General features: G+C 56.5%; 2 protein-coding genes across 5 annotated transcripts in view; one reads left to right on the top strand and one right to left on the bottom strand.

Moving 5' to 3' along the window:
- The window catches only part of ASTN1 (astrotactin 1), a 58,973-nt gene extending 50,059 nt beyond the window's left edge, over nt 1-8,914 (bottom strand). For 3 of the 4 annotated variants that reach the window (XM_032696383.1, XM_032696380.1, XM_032696382.1), the window contains exon 1: nt 8,608-8,900. In XM_032696383.1, coding sequence (XP_032552274.1) covers nt 8,608-8,890 — 283 coding nt within the window. In that variant the 5' untranslated portion in view covers nt 8,891-8,900. Of the gene's footprint in view, nt 1-8,607 lie in introns of all 4 variants that reach the window. The other variant, XM_032696381.1, reaches the window with a different exon arrangement.
- A 2,281-nt stretch (nt 8,915-11,195) lies between these two features.
- On the top strand, nt 11,196-24,707 carry BRINP2 (BMP/retinoic acid inducible neural specific 2). Its single transcript, XM_032696928.1, has 8 exons — nt 11,196-11,400; nt 18,175-18,536; nt 20,441-20,631; nt 20,789-20,979; nt 21,325-21,430; nt 21,788-22,024; nt 22,183-22,405; nt 22,745-24,707. The coding sequence occupies exons 2-8, from the start codon at nt 18,241-18,243 to the stop codon at nt 23,859-23,861; spliced, it is 2,361 nt and encodes a 786-aa protein (XP_032552819.1). The 5' UTR covers nt 11,196-11,400; nt 18,175-18,240; the 3' UTR covers nt 23,862-24,707.
- Nucleotides 24,708-25,627: the final 920 nt, after the last annotated feature.

Genomic DNA, 25,627 nt, shown 5'->3' with positions numbered 1-25,627 from the left:
AGGGGGTGCCACTCCCAAAAACCAAGGTCAAGGTCCTGCCTGTACCTGGTTTACCCTGCCCAGCAGGCAGATCTCCATCCCAAAGGGCTCAGGCAGCCAGGCTGTGGTTTCACTTGGACCACTGACCTGATTTGGGAAGCACTCCCAAGGCAATGCAGCCCTTGCCAGGCCAAGCAGAAGTGATGTGGCCAAGCAAGATCACAGGCACAGTCTCCCTGACATCTTCTGCCACCTTCTCCTACCCTTCTTCCAACCCTTGGAAAGAAATTCTCCCCTGTGAGGGTGGTGAGGCCCTGGCAGAGGTTGCCCAGAGAAGCTGTGGCTGCCCCATCCCTGGAAGTGTCCAAGGCCAGGATGGGGCTTGGAGCAACCTGATCTAGTGGAAGGTATCCCTGCCCAAGGCAGGGGGTGGAACAAGATGGTCTTTAGGGTCCCTTCCAACCCAAACCTTTCTACGGTTCTATGATTCTCCAATTTCTTTCCTCCACCAGGTTAGTTTTCAGCTGGATCAGCTCCCTGTGGGAGCAAAGCCAGCCCTCTGCATCCCCCATAGCTGCTGCTCTGCTGCGCTCATTAGTCATCCTAATTACTGAAATGCCTCAGGGTCGGCCAGAAAAGGGACCGTGTCACCTCTTGCATCAGGGCTGCAGACCCCAAACTTCTGTGACACATGTGCCACCACCAGCTCAAGGATCCTTTACTCCCCTTTGATTCAGAATGGTAAAAAAATGCCCATTCCCCAGCAGATCTCAGGCTCTGCAGACATGGAGGGGACAGACTTAGACTCCTGCCTCAGGAGCAAACAAGACCTCACAGCAAAGCAAAGCGTGGGGTCAGCTTAACCACACCCTAAAGCAGGCTCCAAAGAGCCCAGCTCTGGGTGAGCCTCCATCCCAAGCACCCCCCAGCTGCAGGGCAGGAAAATGGGATCAGAAATACCAACACACTCCCACGGGAGCAGGGCACGCTCTCCTCTGGGTGATTTCTCAGCGTTAAGCCATAGTGGGACAGCCAGAACCTGGCAATCAAAAATCTTCCCTGATCTACACAAATCCCCCAGCTGCTGCTTGGGGTGAGCCACCGGCCACTGCTGCAGAGAAGCCAGAGCCCAGCAATTTGGAAGGAAAAGGACAACCAGTCTTAAATGACAGAGCCGTCGTCATCCAGGCACTGCCTTAATCCCACCAGGCAAAAATTCCTTCATTTGAAGGACTGCTCTGCAGCAAGGATCCAAGAGAGATGATTTCAGAGCCTCTGTTTAGCTGGCTAAGCAACCATGGAAAAAAAAAAAATGGAACAGAATATAAAATAAACCAGAATAAGCCAGAGTAGAGTAAAATAAAATAAATAAAATAAAATAAAATAAAATAAAATAAAATAAAATAAAATAAAATAAAATAATAAAATAAAATGAAATGTAGGAGAAGGGATGCAGCCCAGAAGCAAATGCTACCAGCATGTGGAGAGAAGAGCAGGGGTGAGATGGTGGCATCAGAGAAGAGTGTGGCTGCCCAAGGGCTCCCTCCACCACTGGAACCACAGCCAATTCCAGGGGGTAAAACCTGCCACAAAGCTTCGGGGGTCTTTGAGGAGCACCCAGAGGGGCAGCCCAGCCCCCAAAACTGGGATGGGTCTCAGGGCAGGAACGGGACCAAGCCTGAGCATCTCTGCCTGGAGGTGGGCTGAGAAAGGCTGGGAGTGATTAAAGGGAGCTGAAACCTGGGACCAGGCCCCCTGCAGCCCCCTTGGCTGAGCTCCCTGCCTGTCCTGCCAGACCCTGACACCCCCCTGAAAGGCCAAGCAGCCCCACATCCCACTCCCCCCACTGCTTTCTGGGTCAGTGAGATCCCCTCCCAGCCCCGCTGCTGCTGGAGCCAACTGGATGCACGGTTGCTGTGGCAACGGGTTCCCAGAGACGAAATCCTTATTTCTTACTTTTTTTCCCCCTTGGCTAAGGAAAAAATATACAAGAGGCCTTGTGCATCCACAGTGCCACTGAAACCTCTGTGCCCAGCAAGAGAGTGATGGGGCACAGCATGGGGACAAGGTGTCCCTAAGGATGGGGACGTGCACCCTGTGCCTCCCTCCTGAGACTCGATCACCTCCCGGTTCACCATGGGGGATTCCCTGCTCCTCCCTGGGATGCTGCCAGCTTTCCTGCAGCGTTTTCCACCCCATTATGGGTTTTTAAGGGCTGCCCCTGCTTGTAGCTGAAGTTGGTGCTGGGCTGCACTGCCTAGAGGAGGGCGTGTGATCAAGCATGGGGGTGCCCTCGGTGCTCCAGTGGCTCATCCCTCTGGCCCCATCCTTCAGCTGGAAGAGGGATGTGGAGAGGTCAGGTTTACATTGCATGGCCAAGAGGAAGGGCTGGAATGAGGTCCCACCAGCAATTTGCACCCAGTTATTAGTAAGCTATTAGATATTGCTATTAGATGAGCCTGTCCTGTCCCACCAGGTGCTCCAGGGTAGATCCAGGGCAGGATGCATCCATTCAACAGATCCCTCTCTGCTTTGCTCTGCAAGCCCCCAGACCCTGGTGATAAACATCTCCCACAGCAGACTGGACACCCAGCAGCACTCTGGATGCTACAATCGTGCCCCACCACCAGCAGCAATCGCTCCAGGAAGATGTAGGAAGAACATAACATTCATGGATTTTCAGTAGATACAAACCCCAAGCAGGAGGGAATTCAGTGCATCCCACTGCCAAGGCAGATTTTGCCAAGGGGCAGGAGGGCTGCTGGGACAGGGCATTTTGGAGTCCCTCCCCCACTGCAGCTCCTGGTTGGGACCCCCTGAGGCAAATCCCCTGGCTGCCCTCCAAGCCACCCGGCAGGAAGATGACAGCAGCCTCCCCCCTGGCCAAGCACATAGATCACACCGGCGGGTTTCAGAGCATGCGACAGTGTCCAGGATCAAAGCCAAGTTCAATTAATGGCTCACAATCTTATTAGAGAAATTATTTCAGGATCTTGAGTAAAAGTCCGATATATCCACTCCATTCCATTAGTCAGGCTCATTTAGTAATTCAATCAATCTAAGCAAGGCAATTGAGCTCCCCTGGTATAATTTAACTTGGTTATTCTCTAGGTGCTTAAGAATTTCTTAATATTGGCTTCATTATTTCACCATTACACCTATTTCCAGGTGCAGGGTTCGCACTGGAGCGATGCTGTGGGTCCCATGGTGGGATCAGCTCTGCTGTAGCCCTCTGTCATGTCCTGGTCCCTGTGATGGGGAAGGAGAGTTCTGGTGGTGATGCCAGGGTGCCACTGTCTCCCCTAGGAATTAAGTCAAGCTGGGGACTGGCACTGCAACACCCCAAAAACCATTTTTCTAACGCAGAGAGCTGGGAATAAAGGGCTGCCCCGCGTGCCAACAGCTTTGGGATCACAACCAGCATCCAGATCCAGGTGAGAGGAAAAAAATTCATTGGGATGCTCTTCTCACTAGACGTGGAATTGGAAAAGAAAAAAAAAAAAAATGGGATAATGCAACCCTGCAGCCCCTCGGCTCCTGCTTCCCTCCTCCAGGGCCTTTTAGGAGCTGGGGGTTGAGGACAGAGCAGGTAGGACACCATGTCCTGCAGTCTGCAGCAGCGGGGAGATGTGTGGGATGAGGATGAGAGCCGACGGGTGTCACATCTGGCGGCGTCCCTGCGCAGCCTGGAAGGAGAGCCGGGGCAGGCAGGCTCTGTGGTGGCCCGTTGTCCCAGTTAGCAGCAGCCAACAGCCCCACTGTGATCTGTCTCACAGCCCCACAACCCCCTGTGCTACCCTGCTATTAACCCAGGGAAGTCACAGCCAAAAAGCTTAGCTAGGATTTAACAAAAAAAAAAAAAAATAGAAAAAAAATTCATTAGATATTTCGGGGAGATATTTGAGGGCAGTTAAATATGCCCAGCTCATCGGTGCCTTTGAAAAATCTCACCCCTCTAAAAAATTAGAATTGATTTTGTATTTAAAAAGGGATCTATTTCATTTAAAAGTAAGATAATTTGAAATCATGACAGCTTGTATTAATGCTGGAGTTTATGATAATCTATTAAAGCCACTGAAGTTAAGAACCGTCTCCCATCCTCTGCTGCTGAGGCTCCCAGGAGGGCAATGGGGAGTGGGAAGTTGGGGGTGAGGGGTTGCACTGCCCTATTTCAGGGCACAGCAGCTGGGCTGGAAACTGGAGAGGCAGAAAAATCTCCTTCAGCTCTTCCATACTCTGGGGGGAAAAAAAAAAAAAAACAGGATGCAAAAAACACCCAGTATTTCAAGATCTTGAAATATCCAGAAAGCACGAGTTCAACACATCAGCTGCGCTTTCCCATTCCTCAAGTCAATTCTACACTCGAAAAGGTATTTCAAGACTTCACTTTTCAAACATTCATTGCACTACAGAGAAGGCAAAGGAGTCGAAGGCACCGTCTTTGGCGCGGTTTTTAATTGCATCGCAAATCTCCACCGAGCCCGAGGGAGGCCAGGGTGCTCATAAATACCCCTCTCGCTGCTTTATAAGCTGAGAAGGATGGGGCCCAAAAAAATTAGCAGCCTGCAGGACTGTGAATCCAGTTAATGACATATCAAATGTGGCTGGATGCCGCCGAGCCAAGCAGTGAGGAAGAAGGGGGTGTGAAGGTGAGCGGACAGGGAATATTGAGCTGCAAATTAGCATTTCTTAATGGGCACCAACCAGCGAAATGCTTCCTCCCTTCAGGAAAAAATACAGCTAATGCAACAAGCACAAAATGAGATGAAAGGCAACCATTCCAAATTAAGGTTTCCTTGGTTTAAAGCAGGATGAAACCAGGAGATTTTAAATGCAGGCAGCTCGGTGTGCACCAGCAAGTGGCCCTATCCCGGCTCCCATCTGAAAACTGGTGCTTCCTGAAAATTCAGCAAACCCACAGCAAAACAGGGAAATGCTGTCAGAATCCCTCTGAGGACAGGTACGTAAGGCAGGTTTATGGGTGGGAGCACCAAGTTGCTCCTCAGTGAGGCAGCACGTGCACAGGAAGGCAGCCAGTGCAATTAAAACTCTCTCTGTTCATTAGCAAAGAGAGCTACAAAGCAGCAGAAAGCTTTGCCCAAGTGTCTCCTCCCCTCCTAAACCAGAGGTAATAGTCCCACACACTGTCCCTCTGCTTTTGGAAGAATACACAAGTAGATTCAGGGTCCCAGGGTTTAGGAGAGCTGAGCACCAACACACTCAACGCGCCCACCTCTGGCACCAGGATGGCCACAACAGGGAGGATGAGGTCTAAATCAGGCACATGGAAAGCAGGCAGCAAGCAATGCCTTACCCTCTAGTGTTAAGATAACTATAAAGTTAGAGCTCATCATTAATTTATGTTACCAGAGCATCTCATCAGGATTCATCAGGGGTCAGGAGTAAGAGCCGTTTTTGGGATGCCCCGCTCAACACACACCTCCCCCGGCACTTTATTTTTAACAAGCACCATACGTGGCTCTCCAAAGACCCCGTTCTCCAAACATCCCAGCACATCTCTAGCTGGGGGAAAAACCTTGACCCATGTGCCCGTCAGTGGGATGCCTGGTTTGGCCGCTGTGGCAGGGAGGTGCCACCAAGGCAAGGGAACCACTCACAACAGTGTCCATGAACACTGGCCAAGCTTGAAAGCCCTTGAATTATTTAGGGAGAATTTGAGGGGGACGGACAGCATCAGAGTGGGATGACAGCCTACCACCCTTGGGCTCCCCAGTCCAGACCCTTTTCCAGCTGCTCCCTTCACCCTTTCCCCTGCCATGATCCCGGCCTGCTGCAGCCACCTCCCCACGTGCTCCCTCTTTGTGGGGAAACGGTGGAATGGGGAGACCCCCGGGGCAGATTGAGAGCCCATGTGGCAGAGCCAAGGTGCCACTGCCATGAGCCTCTGTGCAGCACTTCCTGGTGCTCCCAGCCCAAACCCAGGCCCTCCCTGATGCAGGGGCAGCACCTGGTCTGGTCCAAGACTCTGCCAGCTGGGAGGCAGCTCACTTTCCCTTGGGAACCTGCTCCCTGTGCACAAGCCCTGGATCTGAAAGACACCAGAGGAGAAGGAGTAGCTGCCCAGCTTCCCCCAGTTCAGACACGGAACCAGACCAGGCTCAGAGTGGGTGTGGGGATTATCCAGCCCTCTGACACATTCAAGCTCAACGAGGTGGGCACAAATGGGTCTGGTGTTTGCCAGGAATGGTGCAAGCAGCACTGTGTGAAGCCACATTCCTGGAAGGATGTTTAAACATACCCCCAGCCCATGCACAAGGGCTTGTGGAAACAAAACTTACCACCCACATCAGTTCCATACACTGATCTGACCATGTCCCCACCGAGTGCACAGTGATGCTCTTGGGATTTTTGGGCTGAGGGCTCTCCAGCTCCAGAGGTTCAGCCTCTTAGTCACCAAGTCTGGGTCTTGCAAGACCCCTGTGCATTTCAGAGCTTCTGCCATGCCAGTGTCCAGGCTAACAGTAGTAGTAACAATGATAATAATAATGATTCTAATAATAATAAAAACAACACCCACTCATGGTAAAGCAGCACAACAACAATAACACCCACACATGGCAAAGGGGCCATACCAGCTTCAAAGCAAGCTCTTCTTTGACAGGAGAGAGGAAGATGTGGCATTTCCCAGAAGTCACCAAGCCAAAACCCTGGCAAACAGGGAGCCTGAAAGGTACAGGGTACCCTGCCAGCTCAGCCCTAAGCCCCAGCATTCCAGGCAGGGAGACTTGTACTGGGATCCCCGCTGTGTCTCCACAGCCCAAACCCCTGCCTGCTGGGGGCTGGCACAGCCCCACGCATCCCCAGGTTCTTGGGGAACCAGTGTCCCAGGTTGCAAAGCCCCGGGGAGCCCAGCCACCACCAGGACATCACGGTGCATTGGCACGGGGCCAGTCATCCTTGCATTTGTCTGGCAGCAGAAAGCAGAAGGAGGCAAAAGCAAAACCCTGCCAAGCACCATCAGTGCAAGCTATGGGTGCAGCAGGGGGCTGTCAGGGTCCTTTACTGCACAGCCCAGGGAATCCTCATGGGTTTGAAAAATCCCTGGGGAAATCCCACAGCACCAGCCAGGGTTGTGCCCAGGGACCCTCTACCGATTCCCGCCCAGATGCTCCCCACCGGCAGCGCCCCAGGCCCTGGGGCCCATCGGGGTCCAGCTCCTTGGTATCGGGTCTGAGGGGGCCAGAGCACAAGCCTGGGTGGCCTTTGGGGCACCAAGGTGGCGCAGGGCTGGCGGCCATGCCGGCCTCCCCCGCATCCGCAGAGCTGCTGCCTTGTTGCCACAGCAACGCTCTCCGGCCTCCGCTGCAGCATCCCGCAGCACAGGGCTGGACCAGAGGGACACCACAGCCTGCGGCCCCCTCCCCACACGGCCCCTGGCCTCCAGCAAAACATCCCTGGGTGTCCCCACACACCTCCCCCATGGCATCGGCAGCCCCACACCTGCCTCTGCCTTCCTCCCAGGAGAAGGGGGATGCCCACTCAGCAGCCAGAGCTGCCCCAAGCCCAGCCAGCATCCAGGACTGGGGTTTTTTAGCACATGGAAGGGTCCAGAGGCCATGGAGGCGATGAATTGCTGGGGAGAAAACCCAGTCTGGGGTCACCGCTACACACAAGGGTGGTACAGAGGAGCATCAAGAGGAGCATCACATCAAGCAACACACAGTGCCTCATTTTTGGGCCAACATCCGAACAAGTGTGGCATTTTAAAAACTTAATGGGACACCCAAGGTGCTGCTAGAGGAGCAACAGATGGACAAGGCTTGCAGCAGGTGGCACAGCCACCGTGGGCCTGCTACAAAAGCATTGGTGGCATTTGCCCAGGGCGGGAGGTTATGTGTGGGCAGGGAACTGGTACTCTGCACCAATATCACCCAAAATTAAACATCTCAGTGACTTGTTCCAGATGGTGAGGAGGGAAGCAGATCCCTGAGCACAAGGGGTGGAGGCCTCGCTCTGATCCCAGCATAAACAAAGGAGCAAATTGTTGGCTTTTTTTAGTGGAAGAAAGCTGAAGGAGTCCATGAGATAAGGGCAGATGAGCCTCATACAGTGGGTGAAGAGCAGATGGGAACCACCCAGACCATGTGAGCAGGCCAAAGCCCAACACCTGGCGGCAGGAGTGCTGGAGGCAGCACACACACAGGCAGACTGGGATACACTGGGCACCCGAGTATTTTTCCATCAAGCTGCGGGAAAGGTGACTCTGCTCAGGGGCAGACAAAGCAGAAACCCTCACCTCCAGCTGGGCACGCTGGGAGCTGACTGTGGGCCTCCTGCCAGCACAAGTCGCCGGTGGCCATGGATCGAGCTGGGGACGAGCCCCGCGGATGACAACCTGGGAATGTACCAGGCGCCCCAGGCCTGCAGCATCTCCAGCCGTGATGCTGCAGTGGGTGAGCTGGCGCCGGGGTAGAGCTGCTGCAGCAGGGCGAACCGGCCCCGCGGCCGGGATGCTGCGGCGGGGTGAAACGACACCGGGGCAGGGATGCTGCAGCGGGATGTACCGGCCCCGGGGCCGAGCAGCCGCAGGGCGCCCGCCGGTGCGGCAGGGAGGAGCCCCGCCGCAGGGGATGCTCGGGGGGCCCCGCCGCGCTCCCGCAGGCTCACCCAGCACGAAGTAGGGCAGCTCCGTGTTCTCCAGGTCATCCACCACCACCATCTCGCCGGGGAAGTCGTTGCGGACTGAGAAGAGCAGCTTGGGCTCGGCGGCCGAGGGGCCGTGCATGATGCTGAGGTCGTTCTCCCGCAGGAAGGGCAGCGCCGACACCGTGATGCTCTTCAGCTTGCACTCCAGCTCCTTGGCCGCCGCCTCCGCCGCCGCCTCGGCGGGGCCGCTGCCCGCGGCCAGGCAGCAGCCGGCCAGCAGCGAGCACAGCCCGGCCAAAGCCATCTTGGAGCCCCGCGCCGCGCTCCCAGCGCCGGGCGGGAGGCGGCGGCGAGGGGCGGGCACCGCGGCCCGGCGCCTCCCCGTGCGGCGCGGCTCGGCACGGATCGGCTTTCCCGGCCCCCCGCCTCCCCCCTCCTCCGCTTCGCCCTTTCCACCCCCCATCCCTGGAAAAACCGGGAGAGCTGCGGTTTTTAGCGATGCGGTGGCGGGAGGGATGCGGGGGCTGCCTGGCCCGGCTACCTCTGCCTGCTTCTGCGCTGGGAAGAGCGTGCAGGTACCACCCCCCGTCCCCAGGATAAATTGCAGACCTCCAAAATCACAGACCTTCAAAATCCTAGGAGAAATCCCAGACCTCCAAAATCCCAGGAGAAGTCCCAGACCTCCAAAATCCCAGGAAAAGTCATGGACCCCAAAGCCCCAGAAGAAATCACAGACCTCCAAAATCCCAAACCTCCAAAATCTCAGGAGAAGTCATGGACCTCCAAAATCCCAGAAGAAGTCACTGACCCCCAAAATCCCAGAAGTTATGGACCCCAAAGCCCCAGAAGAAGTCACAGACCTCTAAAATCCCAGACCTCCAAAATCCCAGGAGAAGTCACGGACTCCAAAGCTCAGAAGAAGTCACAGACCTCCAAATCCCCCAAGCATATACATACATATATGGAGCAGTAGAGCCAACCCCAAACCTGCCGGTTCTGTCTCTTTTTGCACCGGATGCTTTTTATTTTCACTTTTTGAGCACAAAGCAGCAGTGACAGCTTGTCCGACGGCCACACCTTCCTGCAAACACCTGTGGTCATCCCCGCAGCCAAAATGTTCTGATGGAAAACGTTCTCCTCTTCCAGTTTGGGGGAAAGGCCCAATCCCCATGCCAGCGGGAATACACGACCATGCTGGTGTGGTTTTCCTCCCCGGGGAGTCTCCTGATGGCAGACACCTCTGGAGCTGGGTATGGAGGCATTGCTGACCTGGAAGCAGAGCTCCCACCCCACAGCTCCACCCTGTCTCCTTGTGTGGAACCACACACAGGACGTTACTTTAAAAACTCTTGCAATTTTTTGTGGTTTTCTTTTGTAGAGCTTCTTCTCCTCCCCTTGCAGGGGTTTTCCCAAATTCCTCCTCCCTCATCTGTGCCAGCTGTGAAGCTTAACATGCCCCAGGGTCGGGATCCAGGAGGGACAGCCCCAGACACCCCAAGCAGAGGAGCCACAGTGGGTGCTTTTCCCCAGGCTGATTTATGACACCCCGTATTTATAACTTCCGTGATATTCTGGGAAGGAAAAACCGTGCTTACCAGAAATTACCTGTATTCAACAGTCAGAGCCAAGCACTGAACTAAACCAGTGAGAATGTAGCGGGATGTGTATCAGCAGCACTGTCCCCCTTCGGCACCAACCGTCTGCAGCTGCCAGAAAAAACAAGTAAAAATTAGGAAAAATCGGGGGAGGGGGGAAAACCAAACTGAGAAAATCCGGAAAAACCGAGAAAATCAGGGGGAAAAATAATGAAAAAAGAGTAACAGACATGGCCCTGCTTCTGGGAAGCATAAGGTAATCCCTTTGGATGTCCTCTGCCAGGCCCTTTAGCTGCTCTTCTTTTTTCACCAGGGGACACACAAACTCATTAAAAGAAGCTATTTTATCCAAAAAAAAAAAAAAAGCCACACACAATAAAGGTGCAATTGCATAACTCAGAAGGTGTCTCCAAGAAGGTCTTTTTGGCTACCTCTTTTGGAAACTGGGTGCATCTCCAGGAGTGGTGCCCCTGGAAGAAGAGTTTGGTGGGAGGTATGAGGAATACAGGTGGATAAATAAAACATATATGAAAAAAAAAACAACCAACCAACCAACAACCAAAAAAAACAAACACAAAAAACAGCCAAGAGCAGTAAACCTGGCGTCACCAACGCCATCCTCCTGCTGATCACCAACGCACGAGGTTTCCAGAGAAGCTGTGGCTGCCCCTGGATCCCTGCCAGTGTCCAAGGCCAGGTTGGACGGGGCTTGGAGCAACCTGGGCTAGCGGATGGTGCCCCTGCCCATGGCAGGGGATGGACTGGGTGTCCTTTAAGGTCCCTTCCCACCCAAACCAACCCATGACCCAAGGACGCCCCGATCCCGGTCACTCCTTTGGGACCCTCGGGCGGGAGCGGGACCCCAGCGCGCGCCCGCCGGGCCACGCCCCGCCCCGCCCCACCCGCCAATGGGGAGGCGCGGGGAGGCCGGCGGCGCCTCTGATTGGCTGCGGCCGCTGCATATATTATCGGCGGTGCGGCGGCGGCGCCCGCGGAGCGCGGCGGGACCCGGCGGGGCCGCGGCACCGGCAGCGCCTGTCGCGACAGTCGCGATCGCGCGATGCTGGCGGCGCCGCCCGGGGCCGCCTGTCCGCCTGGCGATGGGACGGCCGGGAGGCGGCGGCGGGGCAGCGCCCGGGGCCGCTGAGGCGGAGCGGATCGGAGCGGGACGGCACGGAGAGGCGGCCGGTGCCCCGCCGGCGCTGAGCCGGAGCCTGGGGTGAGTCTGCGGGGTCGCGGGGGGGAGTTGGGGGTCGGGGTGAGCCCGCGTAGGGACTCCGCCGGGGGTGGGATGGGGAAGGAGCCGTGGCGGCCCCGCACGGCGGAGATGCCGGGTACCACCGCCGGCTCGCTCGGTGACCTTGGTCAAGTTGTGTCCCTGCTCTGGGGTCGCTTTGCAGCCTCTCCAGCGAGGTTTGGAGTCGGGGAAGGCACCGCGCTCTTCCCGGGCGGGAGCCATCGCGGTGCGGGGCGCTGCAGGTGCAGGGAGCTGCGACCGGCCCGGTGGGACCGGGTGCTGGCGGACTGCCGGGATAAACGGGATGCCCGGGATGCTGGGACCTGCTGCTGTATGCAACGGGCACTGCTCAGTGGGAGATGCCCGGGTGAGACACCCTGCGCCCGCAGGGACCGGAGGAGATGCTTCCTGAAATGTTTAAACACGCGTTTCGCCGGTGGGCACCGCTGTATCAATAGCCGGTGGGGGGAATTTCTCCCCATTTTCATCCCTGCAGGGCCCCGCTTCACCGGAGCACCGGGCCGAGCAGCGGGTGACCCGTCGGGAGGTGTTTTCTCGCCGCGGGCGTCTACGGGGCACAGCATCGGCAGCTCAGGGATCGGGAGGTTCCCGCTGCGAGGCTCCGTTCCCTTCCCTAAACACACATTTTTTTCAGTAGGAAACAAAACTCTGGGTCTTTAAAGCACTGGAGAGCGTCAGCTCTCGGCGCAGTAGTGCCCACCCTGCCCTGTCGCTTCCCAGGGGACCCGCGTGTCGCTGTCCTGGAGCAGCGGTGGCGGGTCGCGAGGTGCCCCCGCTGTGGTCCCGGGGCCGGGCAGGGTGAGCCCGGGCGCTGCCGGGCAGCGTGGGACCTGCCGGCAGATGTCAGTGTCCCCTCTCTGTCAGCAGCCAGGAGGGTCCCTGCCAGCCCTGGAAATGTTGCAAGGAGGCCCCTGCACTTTTTCCCGAAGCGGAGCTGTTTTTGGTGGCCGCTCGGTGACAGTTTGGAGACCTGGGGAGCAGCAGGGTTCTGGGAAGGGGAGTGGCCCCACTCTGACAGCCCAGATCTCCTCCCTCTCTCTGCCCAGCACCAGCCACCCACCACCTTATTTATCCTGTGCCGCTAACGCTGAGCTGCTGCTGTGCATCACTGCCCACCCGTGACACTTGTCACCTGCGTGAAGGCAAGGGAGGGATGGGAGGGAACGGTCCTCACCTTGCACTGCCTCCAGCTCCCGCAGGAGGCTGGTACTGGGCTTGCAGGGTCCGTTGAGGGGCAGGAGCCGTCCTCCCTGGGGAGGGGACTGCAGGGGTGCTCTTTTTCCCCCAGCCCCTTGTGTGGGCGGGTGCTCTTCTCCAGCGATCCATCTGCAGGGATGCTTTGGGCTGAGACCTCAGCAGAAGCTGGGGGAAGCCGGGGCTGCTTATGCTGTCACCACGCTCGGGGGAGTTGTATTTTGCACACTGCTTTACTTAAGAGGCTTTTTCGCCTGTGGGTGTGAAAGTCTCAGGTGTGCAAAGCCAGAGGGCAGAACACATGGCACTGGTACGACACACTGCACGCAGCTGCCATCTCCCCTGGTGGCAGCCCAGGCTTCATCTCATTTGATGTCTTATGCAAATCCTTGGCTCCCCGAGTCCTGGGATTTTCTGCTATTTTCCCTTACTCTCATCTTCAAGTGTCTTGCTCTCGAGGATATGAAGAAAAGCTAATAAAAAGAACCCAAGTCATCGAGTCTTGCAGGTTTTCTAACCAGTCTCATGAGCCGGGAGGGAGGCGGTGACTTAAAAGTCCCTTGGCTGTAGCGACTGAACGGGCTGCGGAGGGTGGTTTGCGGGAGCCCAGCGAGAATCAGTTCACAGCCACCACCGTGATCTTCAGCATCCCTGCTCCGGCAGGACGGGAGGCTCCGAGGTGGCTGTCCCCACGCTCGCCGCCTGGAGCCGTGTCTCCGGGGCCGGGTGCCAGGCGGCTGACAGCACCCCGCCGTGCCCACTTTGCCAGTGATTACCACGCTGCTGTCGCTCCGGCGGTGCCTGGCTCGCTCTCTTAATTACCCCGGCAGATCAATGAGGCCCTGGCGCTTCCTTGGGAGCGTGCGGATGCGAGCCCGGGGATGCAGCTCGCTGCAAACCACACAGAGCCGGGGAGGGGGCAGCGACGCAGGCAGGGAGAGGCAAGGCAGGGTGTGAGGAAGCTGGGTGCCGTGAAGCCCCAAGTAAGGCTGGTGGCTCCAGAGCAATGGGAGAATCCAGCAAAACTGAGCCCTTTGGGATTCTCTGTCCCGGGGGTTGCAAGCAGCAGAGCAAGAGGTGCCCTGGGCGCCTGCATGGATTCATAGACAAGGCTCAGCTGAGCCAATCCACTTCAGAAACTAAACTGCACTTAGCCTTTGCCCAGGCTCTCTTAAGTGGCCCTAATTTGATAAAGCTTTCCCACATCTAATGAGAAAGTGATTCAGTCACTAGGTTTGGCGTTCATTCCCACTAAAAGGCATCCCCAAGGAGCCTGAGACCCCTCCCCATCACTCCCACACGGATGCACCTTTGCTCTCCCTGCACCCCAAGGACCAGCCTGTGACTGGGCACATCCCACAGCTCCACCACCAAAAGGTATCATGTACCTGGCACAGATGCTGGGTCTCGCTTTTGCTCTGGGCTTCAGCTCAGCGTGTACAGGGGGTAGTTCCAGAGTCCATCTGGAATCTTCCTGTTCTTCCTCGTGGCACCTGGCAAATACCACTGCTGCCTCTCCCCACTGCATGCTTCCCAGTTTCTGTATCTCTAAATCTGCTCCTGCAGCATGAAAGGGCAGAAATCAATGCTAATGTCCCTAACAATTAGCTAACGTCTTAATTATCGAACTCAGCCTGATTAGTGGTGGAGCACGTGGCTCTGGAGATGCTGTCGGCATGGAAGCAAGCAAGACCTTGGCATAGCTCCGGTGTTGTGCTGAGGATGTTGCTGCTGCCACTGCCAGCTCCAAGGGCAGTAGAGAGGCTTTTGCAGCTCACTTGGGCATCCCCATCCATACCTCATACCAGTGCTTTGGTCTCTCTTGAGCCATTTTGGATGAGAACACCCACCACACATTGCCATCTCCAGAAATCGCCACAAGTTATTTTTAAGATGCAGCTCGTGATGAGTGACAGTCTGGGTCATGCATCAGCCACCACTGGAGAGGCACCAGGGTGTTCTGCTGCAGGCAACAGAGACGCTGAGGGCTGCAACAAGCTCAGGAGGACTTGGCCAGGAAGGAGGTTGTGGTCCTGGGAAAATTTGCCAAGAGTATTTGCGTTGGCACTCTCCTTCCGTCACTTTGGAGTTTTTATAGAAGGGGGAAAAGGAGGGGCAAAAAAAAATTAGCAAGCTGGAAGTTTTCCAACTTTTGTGATGCAAAACCCTAAATCAAAAGGATGGAAAAAAAAGAGTAGTCAGATGCTTCTCATCAAATCTTCATTCTTTTGGATCAAGGAAAAGTGATTAGAAAGTTATTTCCAGCTCTTATAGTAAAGTCAAGGGGGTTACTCGTTTCCAAAGAGCTTTACTCTCCCCAGCATCTCAGGAGGATGCTGGTGTGAGCACGTGGAGGTGCACCCCAAAAAGCATTGCCCCAACCCCACAGAGCAAAATCAGAGCCTGCTGTCTGGACTAAGGACTATACAGAGCTATGGCAACATCTGCACATACTTATTTCCTATAACCCCTGATCTATAGGAAATAAATCAGCCCAGCTAAGAGTGGTGCAGGAGAGCTGCTCCTTGAGGAAAAGCTGCTGGGTAGCTCAGTGCAGCCCCCACACAGGCTCTCCTTGGCTGTTCCTGCCTGACCTGGGGCTTCAAGTTCCTGTTGGCAAGGATGCTGGTGTGCGTCAGAGCGTGTCCCCAAGCAGGAGCCACCTCGGAGGTGCCGGCACACACAGTGTAAATAAGAGGGAGGTGTAAATAAAAGCTCACTGAGCACAGCTGCAAACTTTGCTTCCATACCAAAGGGGACCTTCACTGGTTTTGCACCAGTTTGACCCCAGTCAAGTGCTGGAAATGCCCAATCCTGACTATTTTTATTGCTCTGTAGTACATGCTCAGCCTTGAATCTCAGGACAAGCCCTCCAGGGAAGGCATTGGGGTCTAGCTGCTCTAGGGACCACAGCCTAAGGAAAGAGGTGACCCAAACTGGCACTATCCCTAATATCCATCTCCACAATGCTCACCCAGATGCTTCCTGCCTTAGGTGTGGTGCTTGGGTGGGAGAGGGTGTTTGGAGGGGAAGGAGAGGCCCTTTTGGGGAAGGCATTTAGTGGTGTCCCCCAGGGTGGTGGTGGAAAGGGGAAGCTGTTAATACCCAGGATGGTTTGCTGGAAAAGACATTGCTCTGCCTGGTGTGTCCACCCACTAAAAAACCCCCTCTGTGCTTTGAATCAAAGAAAGGATACTCCCATGTCCTCATTTACACCAGGGAAGGCTGTGGGGCAACTGGTGTAAGACCATCCATACCAGTCTGTGGTGGTGTGAAGTGGTGATGGATGAGGCCAGTGTCCCATGGACCTTGTGGAAAAGCATCCCCTTTGCTGTACAGACCCAGGTGGAGGAAGAGGGGAGAGGGATCCAGCCAGGGAGCATCCCCTGCCCAGCCCCACCTCAGCTGGAAGTGGGTCAGGAGCCACCTAAAATCCATGAATGGTGACGGGATGAGGAGATTGGCTGTGCCAAGCCTGTTTGTGAGGCAACAGGCAGGCTCCCAGTGCACCAGATATTTAAACAAGGTGTTTTGCTGTCACAGCCATATTTAATGCTACAAGCAGTGTGTTTCCATGGGCAGGGTTTAGAAAGATGCTGTTCAAGGATGCTTTTGCCTTGGCTTCTCAGCTGAGAGCCAGAGTGCTGCTTTCCTCCCTGCAGTGTGGGAAGGGGATGAAATCACGGAGAGTTTAGCCCATGGTCATCATCTAAAACATCCACAGGGTTTCCTGCCAGACCCTGGCTCCCACCATTGCCTCCTGGGCACAGCAGCTTGTCCCAGATCAGTGAGGCAGCAGGACCCATTGCTGCAGGGCAGCAGAGGGTCAGGGGGGTTCAATCCTGATCCTTGAGGGCCCCTTTTGTCCCCAGACCACATCAACTTAAAGACCACCAGCAGATATTCCTGAGGAGGGGAGCGAGGTGCTTGTCTGCTTCAGACAGACACTGCATCCCAGCTGCCTGCTTCCCCCCTGGGCCAGCTTTGGTTGCAGGCAGGGAAGCAGGCAGGGAGGATTACAGAGCAGCCAAAGTGCCTCAGCTGCTCAGCCATCACCCACACGTGACAGCGCGCGAGCAGCTCTGTGAGCAGCCGGCATCAGGTCCTGCCACATTTTGGGGGTGGCAGATGCCCCCTCCAACACTTGTGACACAGAGTTAGGAAACCAACCTGGCATTGCCTGTATCCCACCCCAGCGTGGGGTCCCGATTTTTTGGGCCAGGATTTGGCCACCTCGTGGCCATGGGCGACTCCACTTGCCAGGAGCAGGAGGCAACTGCCAGGGCGTTATGTGGCTCCCTGCCAGGACGGGAAAAGCCAAGGTGACATGCGAAAAGATAGTGTGGGGGGACAGAAAAAGCCCTGCCTGCTGCTCCTGCCCGCCCCACTGCCCCGGCGCCCCAACCTGGTGATGCGAAAATCTCAGCTTTTGTTTAAAATTCACAGGGCCCCAGCCTCGAGGGCTGAGCGAGAAGCTGAGAAAACGTAATCAAAGGGCACCCTTAAGGGTTTAAAAATAGAAAAGAGGGAGGAAAAAAAATTTTAAACCCGTATTATTACATGTTAAAGCATGATGATTCATCTGGCAAAGGCCTGTTTGGGAGAAGGCGGGGTTGGTGCGTGCTCAGCAGGGACAAGCGCCTGGGCTCCGGGCCCCCACCAGCCACCTTCCTGGAATAAAAATCACCTGCCCTGGAAGCACTGCAGTGACAGGGCCCCTGCTTTTAGGCAAACAGCTCTTGCTGCCTGACAGCACACCTTGCCTCACCCTGGCTTGGCCAGACCCTGCAGATCCCCATCTCCCACCTTCTCTTACAAATTCAGGCTCTGGCCCTGTGGCTGCTGCCTCCAGAAAAACTCAGTCTTTAGTCCTGCAGATACTGCCACGTTGGACTTTGAAAGTGGAAAGGCCTTGACTCGAGATAAACATCATTTGCACTCGAAACACCACTGCAATAAGCCCAGCCAATCTTGTGGTGGACATCCATCCATCCATCCATCCATCCATCCTTGGGGTGAATATCCACCCATTCATCCATTCATCCACTCACTCACCCTTGGGGTGAACCTCCATCCATTCATCATCTCAGCCACTAGCAGGACACAAAGAAAAGTCTAACATCGACCACACATGGTTCAATCCATACCTGGAGAAGCTCATTTTTCCAGTTCCCTATGACTGTTATTTTTTAGCCTCCCCCTGAAATGAGCTGCACACGCTCATGGCAGGCAGCCCCGAAATGTGGAGCACAGTCACCCTGCTGTCCCACCACAGTAGCAAACTCGGCTTGATGGGCTGATGTGTGGCAGAGAAAAACATAAAGAAAAAGCCACAAATTCCTTAAACAGCCATTAGTCAGGACTTCATTTAACCTCAGCAGCAGCCAGCACCCCTAACCCCATAAACCCTTACCTCCTGTGGCACAATCGGTCCTGGATCGCAGCTTTCCCCGTGTCAGCATCCCAGCAGGCATTCCAAAGCTTGTGGTTGCTCCTGGTTTATATCCAAGTCCTCATGGGCTTCCCTGCTCCGTGTTGCAGGGCAGGGCTGTCCTGGAGGATCTCCGTGGGGTGAGAGAATGAAGAATCCTGCCAGGCAGCAGCAGGATGGGGCGGCAGGACCTCCCACGCGCTGACGGGCCCCCGCCGATGCTCCCGTGGCCACTGGCCCTGCTGGCCCTGAGCGCGTGCTGTCGCTGGGGGGTGGCCGGCGGGGCGGGCAGCACAGTGCCCCAGCAGCATGCTGCCCCCTCGACCCCTTCCTCTTCATCCTCCTCCCCCTCCACCCGGGCACCCCTCGACTGGCTCCTCACCGACCGCGGACCTTTCTACCGAGCCCAGGAGTACGTGGACTTCATGGAGCGCTACCGGCAGGGTTTCACCACCAGGTACAGGATCTACAGGTGAGAGAGGGGCCACGAGCACCCCGAGAGGGAGATGTGGGGTGGGGGGGCTGCAGGGGGCACGGCAGACCCTCCCTAATCCACATGAGCTGACCCCAGTGTGTGGGAGGAGGCTGCCCATCAGCACAGACAGTGGGTGGGTGGATGTGAGATGCTGCTTTCCCAGGGATGCTCGTGGTTTGGCCAGGCTAGGCTCCAGACAGGATTTGCCCTAAGCCAGGCGGGCTTTGGTGCAGAGGCTGGGATGGAATCAGCCCTTAGGCACAGAGCCCACTGGGCTGGATGGGTCTCACGCATACTCCAGCCCCTTTGGACATCCTCCACCTACTGATCTGCCCTTAACTGGAAACTGGGGAGAGCAGAAGGGCCAGCATGCATGTGGCGTTCATCCTTCAGCCCCTTTGTCCTTTTGTCATGCACAGAGACATCTCTGTGCCAAGTTACTGAGCCTACCTGGACTGGCAGCCATCTGGGGCTGGGGTGCTGCTGACTGACCAGCATGTGAAAAGCCACCCTGACTGACCCTCTGGCATGTCCCCAGTGCCATCACCCCCTGGACTGCTGCAGTGGGACGCTATATGTGTGGGGCCAAAGCTGGAGGGGGTTTCTTGTCAGCAGAGAACCAGATTTGGCAGCACTGGGGTCCACTGACTGCAGCAAAGGGTCACCCCATGATAGCCGCCCTGGGAAACCCACTCCACCTACCTCCAGGACCTAAGTGGGGCTGTCACCTCCCAACAAGCCCTTTTTCCTTCCTCTCCTCGCCACCAGTGCTGAGCCCTGGGGGTTTCCAGCCTGCCTGCTGCCTCTTGGGAATGCTGACGTGGCTGCTGGGATGGCAGCCTTGTTATGCAGCCTGGCACCCCCAGAGAGCTTCTCTCCCCTTTCCTGTGTGCTGACACTGCCATGCCGAGGGACCCACATCCTCCGGGGATGTTGCTGGTGACGGTGGTGGGACGGGAAGGAGGACCTGAAGGAACAGCAGCTGCCTCACACCTCCTCTGAGGCAGAGAACATGCCATCAGCCTCCGGGGCTTGCTTTGTCTGTGGGATGGGATGGAAGAAACTGGCACCCCAGCCCCAGTCCTGAGGGAATGTGCCTGCAAGGGGAGAGGCAGCATCCCCCCCAGCTCCGCTACTGGCACCAACATCCCACTTTCTAGGCCCAAAGATCATGATGGGAGGCAACCTGACATCCACCAAGCCCACTGGCTGCTTTGCAACCATCCACCCCTCTCTCCTTCTCCCTCTCCCTCCCTTTCCTCACCAGCCCTAATTAAACTGTCTGAAAGCCACCGCCTGGTTTTAATTAGAGCAAAATGCCAAAGATTAGGCTGAAATTTGCCACCAGTTGTTTACAGGGCCATCAGTTGGAGGCAGTGACAGGCTGGTGCTGCTCCCTGGGGCCAGGCGAGGCCAAGGGGCCCATTCACAGCCTCTGAGACTACAACCCACCGCATCCCAGCGCCTCCAGCTTCCAACAAAACACTGCCTATACTTAACACCACGATACCCCCAGATGTTGGATTGTCACCTGGATCTGTAGGTGTGGGGCTGGAGGATGGATGAGACCCACCTGGCCCAGCCCTGCCCTGGGCTGTGATGAATGCCTGCCGGAGGTGCTGGATTAATCAATATCGGGCATCTCCGCTGCTTGTAGCTCGTTATCAGCATCAATGGCTTAGGGGGGGACAGCACTTCTGTCCTGGCTGGATCCATACCTGGCGAGCACGCAGCAGATCCTTCACCTCCGACAGGGAGGTCGGAATTATCCTGAGAGGGGTTTTCCAGCTGCTCACCACCCGTCCTGAGGTGGAAACTGGGGACAGAAGAAGGGAGAGCATGCATGTGGCATGGCCAGACCTGCTTCAAACTGTCTCCCCACTGCTGCTCTCCTCCCGCAGAGAGTTTGCTCGTTGGAAGGTGAATAATTTGGCCTTGGAGAGGAAAGACTTCTTCAGCCTACCACTTCCCCTGGCCCCCGAATTCATCCGCAACATCCGGCTGCTGGGACGCCGGCCCAGCCCCCAGCAGATCACTGACAGCCTCATCAAAAAGTATGGGACCCACTTCCTGCTGGCTGCCACGCTGGGAGGTGAGTGCTGGGGGTCCTCACCCCAACTCACTTCCCTTGCACAAGGAGCATGCAAAGGAGGGAGAGTGGGAAAATAAGCACTGCAGGAGGAAACACGGTCAAGAAAGGGAATGTGAGGACCCCAGCAGCCTCCCAAAAGCATTGTGTGTCCCCCCAGGAGAGGAGTCCCTGACCATTTTTGTGGACAAGCGCAAGCTGAGCCGGAGGGCAGAGCCTGCTGTGGGGGCTGGGAACAGCTCGGGGGTCTCGCTGGAGACCCTGCACCAGCTGGCAGCCTCCTACTTCATCGACAGGGAGAGCACACTCCGGCGGCTCCACCACATCCAGATCGCCACGGCTGCCATCAAGGTGGGCGAGGGCGGGAGAGAGGGAGGGAGGGAGGGAAGGGGCAGAGCGGGGAAGCAGCAGCCCCGGGCCTCGCCAGTGGCCCCTCAAAGCTGGTTGAGACCCTCAAACAGCATCACCAGATAGGGCAGAGCACGGAAAGTTAACACCTTCCCGTTATTTACGGGAAATTGGGCACGCTAATAAAGGCACATTTTTCAGCGGGCTGCAGGCAGGGCTGCCGCCTGTCAACAAGCCAATTAGCAGGTAATTAGTTGTCCTCTCCAAGCATTGCCTCACTTGGGCATGGAGTAGCACATGCCCTGGGTCCTTTCCTATGTCCCTGACCACCTGCACACCCCCCCTTAGGTGACCGAAACACGGACAGGGCCACTCGGCTGCAGCAACTACGACAACCTGGACTCTGTGAGCTCCGTCCTGGTGCAGAGCCCTGAGAACAAAGTGCAGCTCCAAGGTAGGACCGGGCTGGTGGGGACATGGAGACGGACAAGTGCCACCGTAGGAGGCTTGTGGGTGCACAGGGGGTTGTAGGGGAGGATGCTGGCACAAGATGCTGCTTTTAATTTCAGGGCTGGGGAGGAGAGGGGATGAAAGTAATGAAAGCTGGGCAGGATGAGGCTGTTGCTTGTCTGCCAAGAGGAGCCAAGATCGATGCAGAGCCCAGACAAGCGGCTCCATAGCAAATTGATATGATAATCGTGCGAGGGTGGGCGCCCAGGGCGGGGAGGAGGCTCATGCCCTCCTCGCCCGGGCAATGTTTGAGGGGCTCTGCGGGTGCCCTGACGCTCCCGGGGCTGCCTCCCGCTCGCAGGGCTGCAGACGGTGCTCCCCTCCTACCTGCGGGAGAGGTTCGTGGCGGCTGCCCTCAGCTACATCGCTTGCAGCTCGGTCGGGGAGCTGGTGTGCCGCCGGAGCGACTGCCGCTGCCAGTGCCAGCCCGCCTTCCCCCGCTGCAACTGCCCCGAGGCCGACATCCAGGCGCTGGAGAGCAGCCTGGCCCAGCTCTGGAGAGCCTGGGAGAGCCACCACGGCCAGTTCGAGGAGTCAGGTGAGGCTGGGGAAACCCTACCAAGCACCTTCTTCCCCTTGTGAGCAGACCAGGGTGGTTATCTCACCGTGAAGACCTCGGAGCTCAGGTGGAGGGAGGTGGCTGTCAGCCTCACCTTCACTGCTTGCTCTCCTGATGCCGTCTCTTTCTCCGCACAGAGGAGTTTCAGGCCTTGGTGAAGAGGCTCCCCCTGGACCGTTTCCTGAACAGGACGGCCATCTCCCACTTCTGGGCCATGGATCTGGATGTCCAGCATCGCTACCAACAGCTGGGCACCAGCCTGAAGCTGCTCTCCAGGAAAACCTACCGACTCATCCGGCGGCTCTTCAACCTCAGCAAGCGCTGCCACCGGCAGCCGCGCTTCAAGCTGCCGAAGGAGAGGTAGGGTGTCCCAACATCCCCATCCCGTGCCAGGGGTGCTGCTCAGCTGCCCGAGGAGGGCTCAGATCCGCAGCCCACCGCCCTGTGGCTGGGACTGGAGGAGCTCCCGCCTTGCTGGAGGGGTGCCTGGGGATGAGCAGACAGCATGCCTCTGCCATGCCACCTTGGGATGTGGCCCTGAGAGGGGGTCCAAACCTGGAGGTGGAAAATGGTGTTCAATTCATAGGGGGCCACCAGTGGAGCAGAAGATGAACACGAAGTGGGGAGCTCTTCCATCCCTAGGGAAAGTCAGTTGTGTCCCATGTAAGCACCTCTCCTTCTGTGTCTGCTCTCCATCAGGTCCCTCCCTTACTGGTGGAGCCGCGCACAGTCGCTCCTGTACTGCAGCGAGACCACCGTGCCTGGGACCTTCCTGGAAGAAAGCCACAGCTGCACCTGTCCCTCGGACCAGCCCTCCTGCCAGGGCTCCATTCCGTGTGCCTTGGGCGAGGGGCCAGCCTGTGCCAGCTGTGCCGAGGACAACAGCACCCGCTGCGGGACCTGCAACCACGGCTACGTGCTCACCCAGGGCTTCTGCCGCCCCGAGGTGGCCGACTCGCTGGAGCACTACCTGGGGCTGGAGACGGACCTGCAGGACTTGGAGCTCAAGTACCTCCTGCAGAAGCGGGACAGCCGCATCGAGGTGCACTCCATCTTCATCAGCAACGACATGCGCCTGGGCAGCTGGTTCGACCCCTCCTGGAGGAAGCGCATGCTCCTGACCCTGAAGAGCAACAAGTACAAGCCCGGGCTGGTTCACGTCATGTTGGCCCTCTCCCTGCAGATCTGCCTCACCAAGAACAGCACGCTGGAGCCCGTCATGGCCATCTATGTCAACCCCTTTGGGGGAAGCCACTCAGAGAGCTGGTTCATGCCCGTCAACGAGGGCAGCTTCCCAGACTGGGAAAGGACTAACGTAGATGCCTCTGCCCAGTGCCAAAACTGGACGCTCACCTTGGGCAACAAGTGGAAGACCTTCTTTGAAACGGTCCACGTCTACTTGCGGAGCCGCATCAAGTCCCTGGATGACAGCTCCAATGAGACAATCTACTATGAACCCCTGGAGATGTCAGATCCCTCCAAGAACCTGGGGTACATGAAAATCAACAGCTTGCAAGTCTTCGGCTACAGCCTGCCCTTTGAGCCGGATGCTATCCGTGACCTGATCCTCCAGCTGGACTACCCCTACACCCAGGGCTCCCAGGACTCGGCCATGCTCCAGCTGCTGGAGATCAGGGACCGGGTGAACAGGTTGTCACCCCCTGGCAAAACCCGCCTCGACCTCTTCACATGCTTGCTCCGCCACCGGCTCAAGTTGGCCAACAACGAGGTGGCGAGGATCCAGTCCTCCCTGAGAGCCTTCAACGCCAGGCTGCCCAACGCCCTGGAGCAGGAGACAGGCAAGCTGTGCAGCTAACAGCCTCGGAGCCAGGAGGCTGGGAGAAAGGACTTCCCGGGGAAGGGGGGGGGGAAACAACCACCCTAAAAAAAATTTAAATCAAGGCCTTACCTTAGTGCCAACCGCGTGCTTCCATGGTACACCCAGCGACTGGCCAAAGAGACACGGGGCTCGAGCGGATGGAGGGTGCCAGGGGACTGTGGAGGAAGGATGGCTCGTGCAGCACAGTCTGGCTCCAGGTGCGGGGATGATGCCAGCACAGCCGCCACGACAGTGGCCGGGGAGATGTGCCAATGGCCCAGGGGGATGTGGCCTGGCCAGAGGCAGCTGCTGGTCCTGCTGGAGCAGGTGCCCCACCCACCGTGAGGATCCCCCGGCAGCGGCCTCCTCGTCATCCCAACTTTTGTAGTCTTTTTAAGAGGTTTCTACAGGCGCCTTTGCACCCACATCCCCCATGATCCATCCTGCAGCCAGACCCTCGCACACGGTGCTGGTGGGGGTCCACAGCACAGCAGGGCCCCGAGATCCAGCAGATCTCCCCTGGGCCCTCTTCAGAAGCATCTCACATCTGCTGGGGCACCAAGGCATCATCCCTGCCTTGTGTGGGAAGGACCTGGCACCTGCACCATGGACGCTGCCAGCACAGACACCGGTGGAGACCTCTGGGCCACAATTCCCTACAAAAAAAACAAAAAACCCTAAAGCAAAAGAAAGAAAAAAGGAAAAAAAAAAGTTTTATTTATGTATTTATTTATTTGGTTTGTTTGGGAGGGGTTTTTTTAAGCTTATTTATTTGGGGAGTGTCATTTCTTGTCAGTGGCTCCAGCCAAGAGACATCTTAGTAAAATGTATCTGTTTAATATATTTTTTAACAAAATGCCTTTTTTGAGCAAAAGAGCAACCAAAACCAACTGAGATTAAAAAAAAAAAAAAAGAAAGAAAGAAAAGAACAGAACAGTTACTGTCATCCCTGGCCCTGGCTTTTCCTGTGCTGTGAGGCTCCCTCCCTCTCTCCCTCCTTCCCGGTGCTGCTGCCACTGCCGTGCTCAGTGCCTGACTGGAATATCAAGCAGTGGAGCTGCCCGTCTGTCAGATGGGAACGATGGGTACCCAGACAAGTGGAGCTCACTGCTTCACTGGATGCCCTCATTCCTAGGATGAGGATGAGCTAGGGAGAGGAAGGAATCAGCCCTCTGACCCACAGCATCCCCAAAGCAGGAGGTGTGGACAGAGGGGATGGTCCAGGGAAAAGGAGAGGAGTGGGAAAAGTGTAGCAGTGTGTGGATCTGAGCCTGCTCCCTCATCCTCCCCACCTGTCAAGACTTGCCTGCTTGGATGCTGCAAAAGCAGTGGTAACCCAAACTCATCCATCCTGCTTCTGTCACCCAACTCTCCTCCATCCTTGGGCTGGGCAGATAAAGAGATAAACATGAGTAAAATAACACCAGGAGAGATAAATAGATAGGTGAGAGGAAAATAAAACTGGGATAGATAAACCACACTTGCTATTTATATTCCCTGTCTAATCTATCAATCCATCAGCCTGGCTCTTGTGGCTGTAGCATCCCTCAATCTGTCACCTGGATGTCTTTTCTCCACACATCTGTCTTCCTTTGCCCACCTCTCCTCCCTTGCCTCCCAGTCCTAAAGGAAAAAAGAAAAAAATCAGGCAATTAAACACACCAGGAGGAAATGGGAAGTCAAAGCCATCATCTCTGCTCCCCAGGGGAAGCCAGGAGACATCAGCCCAGGGATGAGGAGGGTATAGGTGGGAAGGCTGGCAA

Source organism: Chiroxiphia lanceolata, chromosome 9 (genome assembly GCF_009829145.1).
Source record: "Chiroxiphia lanceolata isolate bChiLan1 chromosome 9, bChiLan1.pri, whole genome shotgun sequence".
In the NCBI taxonomy this organism is placed as follows: Eukaryota; Metazoa; Chordata; class Aves; order Passeriformes; family Pipridae; genus Chiroxiphia; species Chiroxiphia lanceolata.
Note: the sequence above shows the minus strand (reverse complement) of the source record. Positions and strands in the feature narration are given on the sequence as shown.

Coding starts and splice junctions, on each gene's coding strand:
- BRINP2 (XM_032696928.1), top strand. CDS start 18,241: ATGGGGCGGCAGGACCTCCCACGCGCTGACGGGCCCCCGCCGATGCTC. Junction 18,537..20,440: donor ACCAGGTACAGGATCTACAG/GTGAGAGAGGGG, acceptor CTCCTCCCGCAG/AGAGTTTGCTCGTTGGAAGG. Junction 22,025..22,182: donor CGGCCAGTTCGAGGAGTCAG/GTGAGGCTGGGG, acceptor TTCTCCGCACAG/AGGAGTTTCAGGCCTTGGTG.